Source organism: Rhamphochromis sp. 'chilingali' (genome assembly GCF_963969265.1).
Source record: "Rhamphochromis sp. 'chilingali' genome assembly, chromosome: 18".
Taxonomy (NCBI): Eukaryota; Metazoa; Chordata; class Actinopteri; order Cichliformes; family Cichlidae; genus Rhamphochromis; species Rhamphochromis sp. 'chilingali'.
This window is the reverse complement of record NC_137945.1, coordinates 584,012-601,757: the sequence shown is the minus strand read 5'-3', so window position 1 is coordinate 601,757 and position 17,746 is coordinate 584,012. Positions and strand designations below refer to the sequence as shown.

General features: G+C 42.3%; 1 protein-coding gene across 1 annotated transcript in view; it reads left to right on the top strand.

Moving 5' to 3' along the window:
* LOC308385295 (NLR family CARD domain-containing protein 3-like) overlaps positions 1–4,395 on the top strand; it is a gene marked incomplete at its 5' end in the record, with an annotated part of 33,049 nt that extends 28,654 nt beyond the window's left edge. The window contains one exon of the mRNA XM_080864135.1: positions 4,240–4,395. Coding sequence (XP_080720261.1) covers positions 4,240–4,255 — 16 coding nt within the window. The 3' untranslated portion in view covers positions 4,256–4,395. The remainder of the gene's footprint in view (positions 1–4,239) is intronic.
* Between the last annotated feature and the right edge of the window lie 13,351 nt (positions 4,396–17,746).

The following is a 17,746-nucleotide window of genomic DNA, read 5'->3' as shown; positions in this document are numbered from 1 at the left end:
CATTTTCAATCTCTATATAATATGAATGTTAAATTTTATATTTGGGGTAAAATATCAAGTCTTTTCAAGTAAACCGGTTCAAGTCCAATTCAAGTCCCAAGTCATTGGTGTAAAAGTCCAAGTCAAGTCACAAGTCTTAGAACATTTTTTCAAGTCAAGTCTAAAGTCATAAAATTAATGACTCGAGTCTGACTCGAGTCCAAGTCATGTGACTCGAGTCCACACCTCTGACAAGACCACAGAATCGACGGCTAATAACATCACGGAGAAAATCGCAGCTATTAACGGGAGATTGAGAGACCAGTGTCGGAGTGTTAAAAACAGCTTGAAATTCTCATGAGTTGTTTGCAAAAGAAAAGTTACCATAATAATGCGGCTACCCCTTCAGTGCCAGCTGTGGGCTCAAGGCTGGAGCTGAACAAAAACTCCCTGATAATGACTGTGTTGAGTCTGTTCCTTCCCATTCCATGCAAGGCCACCTGGCTTGGCTGGAAGACTGTTTACTTAGCCTGGCAGGGCGAAGGACACTGTCTCAGCTGAACTATGGACATCCACACACATACATATACTGATACTGATAAGCACTCACTGATGCATCACCCTCCCTATCCAAGGCCACCTCCAACGGTTACCTCCCCTCTGATGTAGACATCGGGTCAGCTGGAGGCACAGTCGAAGATTGCAGCGGTCCCAGATCAGATGTACACACTGGAACTCTTTCCCATGTTGCTTGTCTGTGTTTATTGTGTTATGGTGTGTTGATATCTGTGCATTCCTGTATTATCCTTCTGTGTTGCACATTTCGATGCTTTTTTCCTCGCTACCTAGCCTGACCTGTCTCCCCAATGTGATGTTTGTATTGTATGTACGGTCAGCAAGGTCTGTCATCTCGGTTGTGGGCAAAAGACTTGCAACTGACAAATAAAGGCTATCTCATCATCTCATCTCATCAAACAGAATTCTTGGGTTATTCTTATGATGATTTATAAGATTATTGAAATAAGAGGATCTAGCCTATTTCATGGATTCGTTATATAAGTGAAGAAGATCTATGAAGTGCCCACGATAGACAACCAGGCCGGTGGACTTCCAGAGATGCTCTGCTTTTCGTCAGGAGCGTCGAAGACCACGAGACTGATTATTTAACCAGGGAACTAATAGAGCAATGCCTAGTTTTAAAAGGAGCAACCTGATTGAGAATAGCAAGACAGTGTTCATTAAAAGAGTTAGTATGGTGCTCAACATCGTCAAAAGAAGTCTTAGGATCAAAAAGGGAAGAAAATTTAGAAATAACAGAGCCATCAATAAAGCGCCTGCACCTAATAAAATCTTGGGGAAGAGACACATTAAAAGAGACTGACTTATGGTTGCTAAAAACGACATCATTTAAATTCAAGTGGTCAAGGGAAATGCCATAAGTGAAGACCAAGTCCAGAGTGTGCCCAGCAGTGTGAGGAGGGCCTGATACATGCTGAACAAAATTAAGAGTCCATGATGCTCAGGAACCTCTTAGTGGTACTATTTGATAGACTTGTAGTCAAGACCGCCTAATCCGAGACCAAGACAAGACCAAGACCAGAGGGTATCGAGACCAAGACAAGACCAAGACCAAGTTGAGACGAGACCAAGACCGAGTCGAGACGAGACCAAGACCGAGACAAAAAAAATCTTTAAACTGCAGCCAGATGCTATTCTATATACATATGCAGGACACCTTAAACTAGTTTTTTAATTAAGCAGCAAGGCAGAACAAAGTCGGGCCTGTATCAAGACACAGGGACTAAACCCGAATTCAACCAGACCCAGAACTGATCCGGAATTAAAACAGGACTACAACAGTAACCAAGACAGAACCAGAATCAGAACTAAAAGATAGTAGCACTAAAAATCATCATAGACCTGCACTACACTTATTTTTTTAATTCTACCAAAGTACAATATTTAGATTGAGAAAAGTTTATATAATTATTTAGCCTTGTTGTGCAAACAAGCTGCATAACTTAATAAATATAGAATTTGAAAAGTAACAAATGGTATCTAAAAAGAAACACTAGGTACTAGATACATGTTCTGATGAGTTTTGGCAAACAACCATTTGACTAACATGTGTGTCTCACCTGCTCTTGTTCATCTCTGTTCTGTCGTCATTCTCTCTCTCCCTCTCTCTCCCTCTCTCTCCCTCTTTGTGCTGACAATCAAGCCAAACACCAACATCATCAAATATACAGTTGAAACCACATATTTATGTACTCTTCAGATAAAAACACAAACACTTTTTTAATTGTAACATCAAATCAGACTAAATGTTTATTCTTTTAGATTGATAAATATAAAAAACATATTTGTTAACTTTAACAGTAAAGAGAGAAACTGTCTGTATTTCTTAATTGCAAATGGCACCAAATTGTATTCAAAACTGAGCCACACTTATGGAGCTCCACAGTTATTTTCCTGGTGTTTTGGTTGACATCTCTTGATTTTTCCATGTTAAAGAAACAGGCTCTGTGTTTTGCCTTATTTGCATCCACAGCTGTGCCACCAGTTTACTCACATGGACTCTACTAACCTATCAGAAGCTTCTTCAGCTCAGAATGGAATCGTCTGGAGTTTTCATATTAATTAACAAACTTAGTGTACATGTACTCCTAAATTTGATGAAAGTGACAAAACTTAGACATCTCTGTCTCTCTTTATTCTGACATTTAACTAATTCAAAAGATATTTCAATATTTATTTATCCAAAACAAAACAAGTTTACTCTAAACTGATGTTGTACAGTAAAAAAATGTTTTCCCTAAAGTGTATGTAAATATCTGGTTTCAACTGTGAATATACTGCTGTGTATTGAAATTCCTCTTGTTTTGCATAGATATACTGAACAACATCCAAAGCATAATATATAAAATAACATCTGAGTTTTTTCTTTGAAAGAAGCTCCTTATGTCCATTGTTGTGTTCATCAGTACACAACTGAAACCGATTTAGAGAGTTTGTTTAGCAGTGGAGGGTAACAACTGAAAATATGAAATGTAAGCTAAGACTCTCTAAAAAATCAGCATTGCTGTTCGGCTTTTTATTTATCCATTTGTTGATTCACTCGAAGAGCAAGTAACGCAACCAAGTGATCAGTTTGATATCAATCTTTTGTGATACACCGTCATATTTACATTATTAGTTCAGTACGAATGATTTGCTTTGGTACCTGGTCAAACTTAAGCTCTCCTCTGTCTGCAGCAAACTCGCAGGCAGCAGCTTCTCCCCCCTCGCTCACATGGGTGCTGTGCTCAGTCGCCCAGTGCCTGAGCTCGGATCATACCACAATTAGGGGGAATTTACAACGGTGCGCTCTGTGCTTCGTGTGTTGTTTTTGTTTTATACAGTTGTCAGTCAGGCATCTAACTAACAAATTACACTCCAAAAGACCCCATGCTTCTGAAAAAATGACCCGGGCTTAAGCCCAGTAAGCCACCCCCCCCCCCCCCCCACCCCCGCTCCGCTGATGGTTGACTCCAAATCTCCCGAACACTATGTCGATTTGAGAACGCAAGACCAAAACAGCGAGACCAAGACCGAGACCAAGACAAAAGTCCGTCGAGACCAAGACGAGACCAAGACCACGTAAAAGTGGTCTCGAGACGAGACCAAGACCGGTATCGAGACATCCAACTCTACTATTTGATGAGTCTTCTGCATGAATGTTGAAGTCTCTAACAATGATAACCTTTCCCAGTTTATTAGTGGAAGTTAAAAAATTTCTTGCAAGTCTGCCAGAAAAGATGCAGCAGACCCAGGTGGATGATAAATTAAGATACTGTCCATGGACTGATCACTTGCAATTTTTATCATGATCATCTCAAAAGAATTCTAACAGCTTGAAGAGATCATCTGGCATAAAAATGTCTTTTTAAAAATTACAGCTGTTCCACCTCCTCGTGGAGGAGGACAGGTGAAGGGACAGGTGAATAGGCCATGCTGCTAGCGAGTTGGCTACGAGCTAAACTAAGCAAGCGAAACAGTAGAGACACAGTGAGTGAGTACTTCGGCTATAAATTAGGGAGTGAGTACACAGAGAGTGTGCTTCGGATTGAGCACATGAAGATTATACTATGAAAACAGAAGGTATCTGAAGCGAACACCAAGTGACAGCACCACCAAGAGCTTGGTGGGACTGACTGACAGCTGATGAAGAGTCTCTGGAAACACTCATTTATCTCCTCTGCTCTTCTTTCTCTCTTGCAGGTGGGGGTATCCATAGACTGGCTCACTGAGAGAAGATGAGCTGTGTCCTGGTGATCCAGAGAGGTTGAAACAGCAGCAGCTTGTGTTTAGAGCCCTGTTATAGTGATTTGTCCTGACATGGACCCTGTCTCTCACCACTGCTCCAGCCCCAAACACTGAACTAGTGAAGCAGAAGAAAAGTTCAGAATAAAAATGTAAATAAACATTATTCTTAAATTTAACATGAATCAAGTTGTGATCTTTTAAATCTGATGTCACGAGTGTACCTGTGGAAACCGAACCCCTGTGGAAAGCCATAACATCGTCTCTGATGGGGTCCACATGCTTTGGCCCTCGGAGGAGTCGGACACACTTTTTCTCCTCTCCCTTATCTTTCCTGCTTATGTCCTTGTCTAGTCTCGTGGTTTTTTTTTTTGTATTACTTTCCCTGGAACACTCTCACAGTCTGTTTCTAAAACCTAAAGAGAATTATGGATTTGATCAACTGGTCTCTGAATGCTATTGACACCCTTTTTCTCAACGAGAAGTCTGGGCTCGGGAGAGCCCGAGTGCCTTGGAGGGACTTTTCCTGCCGGATACACGATGGACGGGTGGCAGAAATGGAGGGTCGTGTGCCTGGCGGGACTGTCAATCGAGGACGCTGAAGATATCTACCTATTCGGAACCATGATAATAGGGTTCTTGCTGATCGGAGCTGGCTTGGCCCTGGCTTATCGGAGAATTAAGAAAGCGGAACCGGCTGTTCGAACCCCCCCAAGGCTGCCCGCTGGGATTGAAATGATGGGACGAGGCGCGACTTCTCAGAACGGGCTCGAAAGCAGAATGGTTAAGAGCTTGGAGGCGCTTACAGCTGCCGTGAATACTCAGAATAACACCTCTGAACGTATATTGGGATACATCAAGGAGAGGCCTGCTCAAAATAACACCCTTGAGCTAAAGTTGGATTGCATTACAGAACAGCTCACTGCAGTTGTGAGTTCTCAGAATCGGCTGTTTGGGCAAAAGAATGAAAACACCAGCAATTTTGATACCATCATGGGGAAGCTCGCGGTTCTCCAACAGGAGATTGAGAGACCAGTGTCGGGGTGTTAAAGAACAGCTTTGAAATTCTCACGAGTTGTCGTAAAAGAAAAATTACCATCATAATGCGGCTACTCCTTCGGCGCCAGCTGTGGGCTCAAGGCTGGAGCCGAACAAAAACTCCCTGATAACGACTGTGTTTAGACTGTTCCTTCCCATTCCATGCAAGGCTACCTGGGTTGGCTGGAAGACTGTTTACTTAGCCTGGCAGGGCGAAGGACACTGTCTCAGCTGAACTATGGACATGCACACACATACATATACTGATACTGATAAGCACTCACTGACGCATCACCCTCCCTACCCCAGATCCAACGCCACCTCCAACGCTTACCTCCCCTCTGATGTGGACATTGGGTCAGTTGGAGGTACAGTCGAAAGATTGCAGCGGCCCCAGATCAGATGTACACACTGGAACTCTTTCCCATGTTGCTGTCTGTGTTTATTGTGCTATGGTGTGTTGATAGCTGTGCATTCCTGTATTATCCTTCTGTGTTACACATTTCGATGTTTTTTTTCCCCTCGCTACCTATCCTGACCTGTCTCTCCAATGTGATGTTTGTGTATTGTATGTACGGTCGGCAAGGTCTGTCAACTTGGTTGTGGGCAAAAGACCTGCAACTGACAAACAAAGGCTATCTCATCTCATCTCATCATCTCATCTCATCTCAAAATGTGAGGTCACATGGACTCAGGAAGGCATTTTCCATGATCCCCTCTGATTCCTCTGTGTCAAACCATATCGCAGAAGAATAGGAAAAAACAAAGTGAATACAAGCAGCATCATAAAAGTAGATCGCCATAAAGCATATCCATAATGGTGTCAGTGTAAAAATAAGTTCCCTTAGTTTTTCAATAAGTGCTCCCACATCTTTCAGACTTTCACACGTCGTGTCTTCGTCCATAAAATTTCAGACTTTATAGCTCAAGGTCAGATTTATGTAGTGCAGCAAGAAGTCCACTAATGGGAAAGGAACGTTCTGCGGGAGAACCATGAAAACGCGCAGCATTTACAGCCTAAACTATTTTGGACTGTTTGGCTTTGAAAGCATCCATCCATCCATCCATTCGCTTCCACTTATCCTTTTCAGGGTCGCGGGGGGCGCTGGAGCCTATCCCAGCTGTCATAGGGTGAGAGGCGGGGTACACCCTGGACCGGTCGCCAGTCTGTCGCAGGGCCAACACACAGGGACAGACAACCATTCACACTCACATTCGCACTCACATTCACACCTAGTGACAATTTGGATTATCCAATTAACCTATCCCCACAAGCTGCATGTCTTTGGACGGTGGGAGGAAGCCAGAGTACCCGCAGGGAACCCACGCAAACACGGGGAGAACATGCAAACTCCACACAGAAAGACCCCGGCCTGATGTTGGAATTGAACTTTGAAAGCATATATACAGAAAGCTCTACAGATGACACAAAGCCCTTAAAACATGTGCCCTTTCTGAAAGCTTCAATGCCAGAAGGGCATGCTGGGAAATATGTTACTCTCTGTCTCGATGACCGTGTTTGTGCTGTCTTATTGAGTCATGTGACTCGTGGTGGAAGATTTGCTTGTTGCCATCAGGATGCTCAGCACTCTCAGGAAACCCATACTTAACTCTTGAAACCTGCAGGTTGTTGTTAATCAGGTCCAGATGTTGGAAAGGGCTGGACTTCAGAGCTGAGCCCAAGAGGTGATCTCTGACAAGCAAACTCCCTCTGTTTCCATGTCCATTCTCTTTAGCTTATCCTTGTCAGGGTCATGGCAGGGTGGAGCCTATCACAGCTACCACAGAGTAAGAGGCAGGGCACACCCTGGATAGGTCGCCAGCCTAACATAGAGAGACAGACGACCATGGGTTCTCCCCAAGTATCGGAAAGAACAGACGCAAACATGGGGAGAACATGCAAACTCCACACAGAAAGGGCTCAGCCAGGACCTTCTTGCTTCTTGGTGGTGTTAATCACTGTGCCACCATACTGACCTAAAAATGTCCTCAAAATAAAATAGTTACACCTGTGACTGAAGCACCAAAGCAGTTCATAAATGAATTAGCGAATTCAACACGACTGTAAAATGTTTACAAATTTCATTTCTTATGAACGTGGAAATGATGCAACCTCATTAACTTCCTGCAAGAAACTGCCTGATTATAAATCATCATAATATAAATGTGACGAGGCCCGTGACCCACAGTTAACAGTTTCAATCTAACAACAAGCAGGCGAGTACCTGAAACAGCCGTTCAGGCAGGGTTGGACTGGCAGCCCACCATGATCACTCATGCATACACATATATTTAATTTGGATTGATTATTGATTGGAAGCAGGTTCTAATTAGGCTGGTACACATGTTGATGGGGTGGTGCTTAGCTGCCCTGCAGGATGTAACAACAATTAAAAGCTATACGGTAGCTGTTAGCAGCGGCTTGTAGTGAAAGCAGACATTTAATCCTTCCCTGACGATGACCCTCCATCTCTTTCATTACCACGATCATTTAACCTCCCTCAATTCTTCACTGAAGGTGCATCAGCAGCCTTCTGTGCCCGTGAGGTCTGGTTACTGCTTGTTACTAGTTGTTGCTCATTGTTATTACTTGTTGTTGCTGATTGTTGTTACTTGTTGTTACTAGTAGTTACTTGTTGTTGTGACTAGTTGTCGCTGGTTGTTGTTACTCATTGTTCTTACTAGTTGTCGCTGGTTGTTGTTACTTGTTGTTACTAGTAGTTACTCGTTGTTGTGACTTGTTGTCGCTGGTTATTGTTACTTGTTGTTACTAGAAGTTACTAGCAATGTTCCCTCTTAAGCTGCGCGCGTGCGCAATTGTGCACTGCTGGCATGGTGTCTGCGCACAGAAAATCTGCGTTGCGCACAGAAAAAAAATCTAACCTGAATTGAAATTAAAAGTAATACTTTAATAATTGTGTTTTGCAGTGTTAGTCAGTAAGTGACTGGCTGCTCCTGTATGGGATTAGAACGATGCCACTTTATCCCATAGTCCAGCCTATAATACGATTCACATTCGTATATACGCAGCTAATCAACGTCGTTGACAGGCTATGACAGCGTCCTTATGTGCCGACACCGGTGTTTCAGCTAGCAAAGCGCCGTGGCTGATGTGGAGTGAAGCCACGTTAATGACAACGTGTACAACCATTGGAGATGTGAGCAGGACAGACGGAACAATTGACGGAAAAAGTGTGGAATTTATACCAGTTTTTAACTTGTGTTGATAGGCCACGTAAAACCAGAGTTGTGATAAAAAATATCTGCAATGTTTGGTTTTCTTCCTGAATACTATCGTTGTTTATATATACTGCGGTAAGAAACTGTAAAAACGGCGTTTTATAAGGAAAAGGCTCGAAAGCACTCTCCGCTGTGAGCAAAAACAACACTCTGTCAGTGCGCCCCAGGGTGGCTGTGGCTACAATGTAGCTTGCCATCACCAGTGTGTGAATGTGTGCGTGAATGGGTGGATGACCGGTTGTGTAAAGCGCTTTTGGGTCCTTAGGGACTAGAAAAGCACTATACAAACACAGGCCATTTACCATTTTACCAAAAAACCCCTACCCTTTCCTATTGGTCGAAAAATGTACCATGTTGACCAATCAAAAAATGATTTGGCAACATGGCATTTAGATGTTTAGGAAGAGGGAAGTTTTAGGAGTGACGGCAGTTTTGAGATGTGAGAGATTTGTGACGTTTAGCGCAAATCTTGTGTAGTTAGTGTGTAGTATGGTCAGTAGTTTTGTTGTGTGTGTCAGAACAATGAGGCGACTACTGAATGTTACAGGTGTTACAGGAGTGATACATCTCCTGTTGTCAGGCCTGCAGGTATCAGGCTGTTGTTCTCCTTCATCTCATAGTGGACAGAAATTATTTTTTGAAGTGGCACAAATAATTTGTTTGGCATCAAATTTGATGCAGAACTGCCGATTGCTCTGTAAATAGTTTGAAATGTTTATTTAAAAATGCCTTGGCTGCATTTTTAGGTAAACAGCTGCAAAAAACTTTGTTGTTTGCATAACTCAGTTACTTTTTGGAAGAAGTAACTATAAAATTAATTGCCTAACATTGGTCATTATACAGGGAGTGCAGAATTATTAGGCAAGTTGTATTTTTGAGGAATAATGTTATTATTGAACAACAACCATGTTCTCAATGAACCCAAAAAACTCATTAATATCAAAGCTGAATGTTTTTGGAAGTAGTTTTTAGTTTGTTTTTAGTTTTAGCTATTTTAGGGGGATATCTGTGTGTGCAGGTGACTATTACTGTGCATAATTATTAGGCAACTTAACAAAAAACAAATATATACCCATTTCAATGATTTATTTTTACCAGTGAAACCAATGTAACATCTCCACATTCACAAATATACATTTCTGACATTCAAAAACAAAACAAAAACAAATCAGCGACCAATATAGCCACCTTTCTTTGCAAGGACACTCAAAAGCCTGCCATCCATGGATTCTGTCAGTGTTTTGATCTGTTCACCATCAACATTGCGTGCAGCAGCAACCACAGCCTCCCAGACACTGTTCAGAGAGGTGTACTGTTTTCCCTCCTTGTAAATCTCACATTTGATGATGGACCACAGGTTCTCAATGGGGTTCAGATCAGGTGAACAAGGAGGCCATGTCATTAGTTTTTCTTCTTTTATACCCTTTCTTGCCAGCCACGCTGTGGAGTACTTGGACGCGTGTGATGGAGCATTGTCCTGCATGAAAATCATGTTTTTCTTGAAGGATGCAGACTTCTTCCTGTACCACTGCTTGAAGAAGGTGTCTTCCAGAAACTGGCAGTAGGACTGGGAGTTGAGCTTGACTCCATCCTCAACCCGAAAAGGCCCCACAAGCTCATCTTTGATGATACCAGCCCAAACCAGTACTCCACCTCCACCTTGCTGGCGTCTGAGTGGGACTGGAGCTCTCTGCCCTTTACCAATCCAGCCACGGGCCCATCCATCTGGCCCATCAAGACTCACTCTCATTTCATCAGTCCATAAAACCTTAGAAAAACCAGTCTTGAGATATTTCTTGGCCCAGTCTTGACGTTTCAGCTTGTGTGTCTTGTTCAGTGGTGGTCGTCTTTCAGCCTTTCTTACCTTGGCCATGTCTCTGAGTATTGCACACCTTGTGCTTTTGGGCACTCCAGTGATGTTGCAGCTCTGAAATATGGCCAAACTGGTGGCAAGTGGCATCTTGGCAGCTGCACGCTTGACTTTTCTCAGTTCATGGGCAGTTATTTGGCGCCTTGGTTTTTCCACACGCTTCTTGCAACCCTGTTGACTATTTTGAATGAAACGCTTGATTGTTCGATGATCACGCTTCAGAAGCTTTGCAATTTTGAGACTGCTGCATCCCTCTGCAAGATATCTCACTATTTTTGACTTTTCTGAGCCTGTCAAGTCCTTCTTTTGACCCATTTTGCCAAACAAGAGGACGTTGACTAATAATTATGCACACCTGATATAAGGTGTTGATGTCATTAGACCACACCCCTTCTCATTACAGAGATGCACATCACCTAATATGCTTAATTGGTAGTAAGCTTTCGAGCCTATACAACTTGGAGTAAGACAACATGCATGAAGAGGATGATGTGGACAAAATACTCATTTGCCTAATAATTCTGCACTCCCTGTATACTGTATTTTGCAGACAGAGAGTTACAGGACTCTCTCCCAGACCACAGACTCATAATACAAGTCAGAGCTTTATACAAAAAAAAGAAAGTTTTTTTTTTTTTTAATTTTCATTGTAAGTGGGCTAAAGCAGTTAATTAAAAGTAGTCTAACATAAATGTAAATGCTGTAATTTGTAATGGATTCGATTCTGGTGTGACCACAGTGCACACGTCTGCTTGTTGCTCACAGTGGTCCAAGGGACCGCTCAGGGAGTTTGCATATTCGCTCACACATGAAAAATTAGAGGGAACATTGGCTACTAGTTGTTCTTACTAGTCATCACTGGTTGTTGTGTGGGATTATAATATTATTTTATGCCATGTTAGACCCCTAATTAAAGATTGTGAATTATTATGTAGTTTTAGTTTGCATCATTCTCCTGAATTAGAAGGTGATAACTATTGCATTTGTTAAACTGATTTGCATTACATTAGACTGCTGATTTATTGTGAATGAATGGTATTGTTTTATGATGCATTATACTGCTGAGTTATAAGAAATACTGTTTGCAGAAAGTCATCGCCTTATTTGTCTGATTAGAAGAGAACAGAACATGCTGGAGTTTTCTGCCCCATCTCAGCAGGAGCAGATAAACAGGGAGCCAAGGTCGTAGCTTAGGCGCCGTGTGAGAGAAAGCATGTGAATGTTTAGGCTTTTATGATAAGGTGGGGGCACCAGAGGCTATAAGAGTTTGATCAATGCTCCACCATATTGAGATCTGATGCTGTCTGCGTACGGTGTCCATCTCCCACGCGTGTGATCATTAAAATCATCGTTTGACTCAACCCGGCCGGACCAGTGTTGTTATTGTGGTTTTTCCTCTTGTATCCATCCCCAATATTTGAATCCGTAACAGTTGTTACTAGTCGTTGCTGGTTTTTACTAGTAGTTCTTACTAGTTGTCGCTGGTTGTTGTTACTTGTTGTTACTAGTCATCGCTGGTTTTCACTTGTTACTAGTACTTACTAGTTGTTCTTACTAGTCTTCGCTGATTGTTGTTACTAATGGACGCATCACTAACCCCAAAATAAAGTGCGTTACAATAATCCAGCCTAGAAGTAACAAAGGCATGGATTACTGTCTCAAAATGCTGTTTCGATAAGATAGGCTTTATTTTGGCTAATTCCCTCAAATTAAAAAAGCTAGAGCTTACAACAGCTCTGACCTGGCTTTCAAGTTTAAGATTTGCCTCTATTTTAACTCCCAGATTAGTGATGACTGGTTTAACATACTGTGCCAGTGAACCAAGATCTATAATAGTGGCCTCAGAAGCGCCACCAAAAACCATCACTTCTGTTTTCTGTTCATTAAAATGTAAAAAGTTCAAAGCCATCCAGGCCCTTATTTCATCAAGGCATCTGAGCAGCGGGTCTACTGAGAAGCCATTTATCTTTTTAAGTGGGAAATAAATCTGGGAGTCATCGACGTAGCAGTGGAAAGAAATCCCATGTTTCCTGAAAATAGACCCAAGGGGTCGGAGATCTAGAGAGAAAAGAAGCGGGCCTAAAACTGAACCCTGTGGGACCCCACATTGAAGAGAAGCAGCAGAGGATACAAACTCCCCGAGTTTCACAGAGAAAGTTCGCTCTGCCAAATAGGATCTGAGTCACTGCAGTGCGGTACTCCGCATACCCACCAACTGCTCTAAACGGGAAATTAAAATATTATGATCCACTGTATCAAAAGCAGCAGTTAAATCTAACAGCACAATAATAACACAGTCACCTGAGTCATTTGCCAAAAACACATCATTAAAAACTCTTAAAAGGGCAGATTCGGTACTATGTAAAGCTTTAAAACCAGATTGGAAAACTTCTAAAATACCGTGTTCTTCTAGGAAGGACATTAATTGCTTGTAAACTACCTTTTCAAGAATCTTTGAGATAAAAGGCAGTTTGGAAATAGGTCTGTAATTCGCAATAATATCAGGATCAAGAGCAGGTTTCTTGAGTAGAGGCTGAATCACCGCATGTTTGAGATTGACAGGTACAACACCAGAGGACAAACTACTATTTACAATGGATTGTACAGCTGATGCTATAGTGAGAAAAACCTCTTTGAAAAATCGAGGAGGGAGAGCATCATAAGGGGAAGCTGAGGGCTTCATGTGAGCAACCAACTCCTGCAGGCAGAGCAAGGAAACTGGCTCGAACCTGTCAAAGACAGCAGAACTAGGGACAGGGGTAGAAGGGTCGAGAACGGACTGGGAAGTCTGCGCTTTGACAGATAGCACTTTATCAATAAAAAAGTGTAGGAAGTTTTCACAAATTTCCTGAGAGGACTCGACACCAACAGTCTGTGGAGCATGAAGGACCATGTCAATAGTCTTAAATAAGACATGAGGCTTACGACAATTTGCCTGAATAATAGCAGCAAAATGTTTCCTCTTAGCATCTTTTACAGTTTTCTGGTAAGAATTCCAGTAGTCTTGTAACATTTGGTATGACACCTGAAGTTGATCCTTCTTCCATTTACGTTCAGCTCTCCTACACTTTCTTCTGGCAGCCCGGGTGTCTTCATTCAGCCAGGGTTCAGATTTGGCTTTTACTTGCCTAAGCTTAAAGGGGGCCACTGAATCTAAAGCAGTTTGGCAGACAGAGTAAAACCACGTACTCAGCTCTTCTGTATCATTGCATATGAAATCAGGAAGGTTGCAGTTCTGATTAAAAACAATAGAGAACTGTCCAGCAGAGGAAGGGTTAAAAATACGACAGCTCCTAGCAGCAACAGGAGGAAGATTAACTTTGGTACAAGGAAGGAAAACCTCAAACAAGACAGGCCTATGGTCTGACCCTACAACATCACAAACCTCTAAAGTTAGAGACAGGTAAATTGTGAGTTAAAACAAGGTCCAACGTGTGCCCATATTTTTGTGTAGGCACAGACACAGGTTGCACAAGATCAAAAGAGTCAATAAGATTTAAAAAGTCCTTTGCCATATGCCATGATCATATTTTGGCATAATTTCAGCCAACAGATCAGAAAAGTCATTTAAGAAGTTCTTATTGTATTTTGGGGGTCTGTAAACCACAGCACAGAGCACTGTGTGAGAGCGACCTAGCTCAAACATGCTCAGTTCAAAGCTACTAGGTGAGGTTGATAATGGCAGTGGTTTACATTTATACTGCTTCTTAAAAACAGCCGCTAGTCCTCCTCCTCTGCCTGATATTCGAGGAGAGTTTAAAAAGCAGCAGTCATCAGGTAAGAGATCTGTGAAAGCGCTGGACTCACCGGCCCTCAACCATGTCTCAGTTATACAGAGGAAATCCAGTCCTTGGGTCATAAATAAATCCCTTAAAATAAAAGTTTTATTACTCAGCGATCTAGTGTTCACCAATCCAAACCTGGTGGAGGTCAGCGTGTTCGTGGCTGACAGCGAGACCCGACGCAGCGGCCGCAAGTTCTGTAGGTTCGCACCGCGCCGACGAAGATGAGGGAAAATCTTTCACAGCTGGGCTCCGGAGAGCACGGATAAAAGGCATGACAAGGTACAGATCCACGTTCGTTCCAAGGAGCCGGGGAAGAGCGCACCACGTATGCCTTAAGTTTCACGAGTAGACCGCTATGTTTGCCCCGGCATCTGAAACGCTTTCGCCGTGAGGCTGGGGCCCGGGTCCGACAAAGGTTAGCTGGTATCCCAGACAGGAATGGAGGTAACGCCTTATGTCCATTATAAGTTGCATTGGTAAGATCACTGGCAACTAGTCGGAGGTCCAACAGTTTTTGGCTGCTTTGCCAGAATCTCTTCGAGGCAGTCCAAAAGTCTTTTTCCATGGCCTCTCCAAACTCCTCCAACACCCGAGTTTTTGCTTCAGCCACTGCCCGAGGCGCATTCCGCTTGACCTGTCGGTACCTGTCAGCTGCCTCCGAAGTCCCACAGGCTAACCAAGCCCGATAAGACTCCTTCTTCAGCCTGGTGGCTCCCTTCACCTCTGGTGTCCACCATTTGGTTCGGGGATTACCACCACGACAGGCACCAACCACCTCGCAGCCGCAGAACTGGATGACTGAGAACCTTCACAGACATTTCATCAGGAACTCAATGGGGATGTGGCGTACAACACTAGAGGCCAACTCCAAGCCCATAGCACAAGTCACCATCAAGTGCGGGATCTACCAAGGAGATGCTCTGTCCCCACTGCTGTTCTGCATAGGCCTGAACCCCCTCAGTGAGATCATTAACAAGACTGGCTACGGGGCCAGTCTTGATGTCCTGATGATCCACCAGGACAAACTCAGCAGTGTGTGAGGAAGAGGAGGAGGAAGATCCAGCAGCAGCTGACAGATGGAGAGAATAGACAGACTGTTCCCTGTTTGTGAAGGACTGCTAGGAAAGTTTAAATCAGTCCTGAATCAGTCTTATTAGGTAATGTTCAAATAATGTGATCATCCCAGTGTTTTCAGTGTGGGAGAAAGTACTCAGAGTACTCAGGGCCTTCAAGTTACACACTATGAAAGGCAGCAACAAGTATAATGTTCAGAAGCCTAAAGTCTGTATCAGCAGCAGAATGGAGCTAAAAATAAATGTTGGTTTCAGTTCTATGAAGCTTTGAGTATTTTGGATCAGTAGCTGCTGTGTGTGTTGCATCATATTGCTGTAACTGTTTATATGCTTTATATATTCTGAGCTAAGTTGATCTATAGTGTTACATCATATTCTATAAGGATGTTATGTGTTTGTAGACTTTCTGCCCAGTTTGACCCATTTAGCAGACGTCAGCCTGTTTAAGGCTCTGATATCTATTCTGTGTGACTTACAGCAGTTATGACATGGTCTGATTTTCTCACCCAATAAAGGAATATTTCATATATCAGTCGACTCTTCATTCTATCAGACACAGTTACCACAGCTCGTACATTTTCTTTTTACACATATTTGTAAGCATTGAGCCAATTTTAGTAATGCCAACATATTAACTCATTCACTGCCATTGACGTCTATAGCCGTCAATGGCAGTGAATGAGTCAATGGGTTTAACTCATTCACTGCCAATGGCTGGCAGTGAATGAGTTAAACGAACCATATTTGTCTCTTATATATAACACATCTGTATATACACTGTCAAAGATACTTGTCTTTGAGTGAAGATTTAAGGTGATAGGAAACATAAATAACTGCAACTTGAATCTTTACTGAAGCTCAGTATTTGACAGAGATTCATGTTCACTGCTGTAATAACTAATAATGATAAATACTAACTATAATATTGGCCATATTATATTTACATTACCAAAGTGAGATGACTTTAGTCTCATGAACAACATTAGCTAATTGTTATTTACTAGCTAATCCTAAAATGACTGTTCAGTACCAGAGATGGGCAGTAACGCGTTACTTGTAACGCGTTACTGTAATCCGATTACTTTTTTCAAGTAACGAGTAAAGTAAGGGATTACTATTGCAAAAACGGTAATTAGATTACCTTTACTTTCCCGTAGGAACGCTGCGTTACTGCGTTACTAAAACCGTGATTTTTTTGCGAGAATGTCTCATGTAAGCAAGTGCTACGTTCGTGATAACAGCTGTGTGCAGCTCAACAGTGGATCATATATCCAGTACGGAGAGAGTATGAGCGTGCAGCGTTTAAAGCGTGGAAGTACTGACCTTACTTTACGTTTGATTCCATAAAAAGTGACAAAAACATTAGCGTCCATTAGCGTTGTGCGTGGGAAGAAAACTTCTTTTTACAGCGGAAAAAACCCCCCTAACCTTCCAAGCAAGCTCTGTGTGCTACCACGTAATGGGAAATTCACAGAGAAACTGCCGTATCCTTCCACTGACCGCTGCAGCACACCTGCACCAGGGTAAACCTCCGCCTACCCTACTCCTACTTTACAGGTGAAAACAGAGCAACGGGACCGCTGAGTCTTTGATTTTATTTATTTTCTGCTGTGTTTTACTTGCATCTATTTGAAAGACTGAGTGTAAACACAAAAAAAAAAAAAATTATGTGCTGGAATGTGCAGAAAATAGGTTTAAATGTTAAACAAATTTCTTCCAGTCAGTGAATGTTGCATATAATTACATTTTTGCTTGATGCATAAAGTTTAAAGATTAAAACTAATAAAACAAGTTTTAAAAAGAGACTTTTCCATTTGATTACATTTTGTATGATGGATTATGCAGAAAAAGTAGAATTGGGCTTTTTTGCCTGTCCCGTTTGGCTCTTTTGCCATCAGAATTGTTGTCTAAAGGCAAACAAAGATGCCCAACGGATTTACTTTACCAAATTGACCATCCCAGCCCCAGGCTGAGAGATCTATCGCTTTATCACCTATTCAGGTTGTAAATCGTGTTTTTAAAAAGTAACTAAGTAATTAATTACTTTTGAAAATAAGTAATCAGTAAAGTAACGGGATTACTTTTGGGGGGGAAGTAATCAGTAATTAGTTACTGATTACTTTTTTCAAGTAACTTGACCAACACTGTTCAGTACAGAAATGAAGCCCAACAATCATGTTTTTACAGTCCTGTGGTCTCAGCCTCAGAAGCTTATCAAATCACACAAAGCTCATATAAAAACAAACAAATGGACAAAAGATTGTGAACGCGATGGAGGCTAGACCATCCCATTTCGCATGCCTTAGCGGGCTTTGAGTACGCGGCCCTTGTGGACCGTTAAGGCTGCGTACTTTAAGGCTGCAGACCCTGAATTGGGATACAGCCTGTTTTACTTTGAAAGCGTTCACAGCCTTTTCTTTGGCAGCGGTGTGTCTTATGGTGAAGGAGCAGAGCGGAAG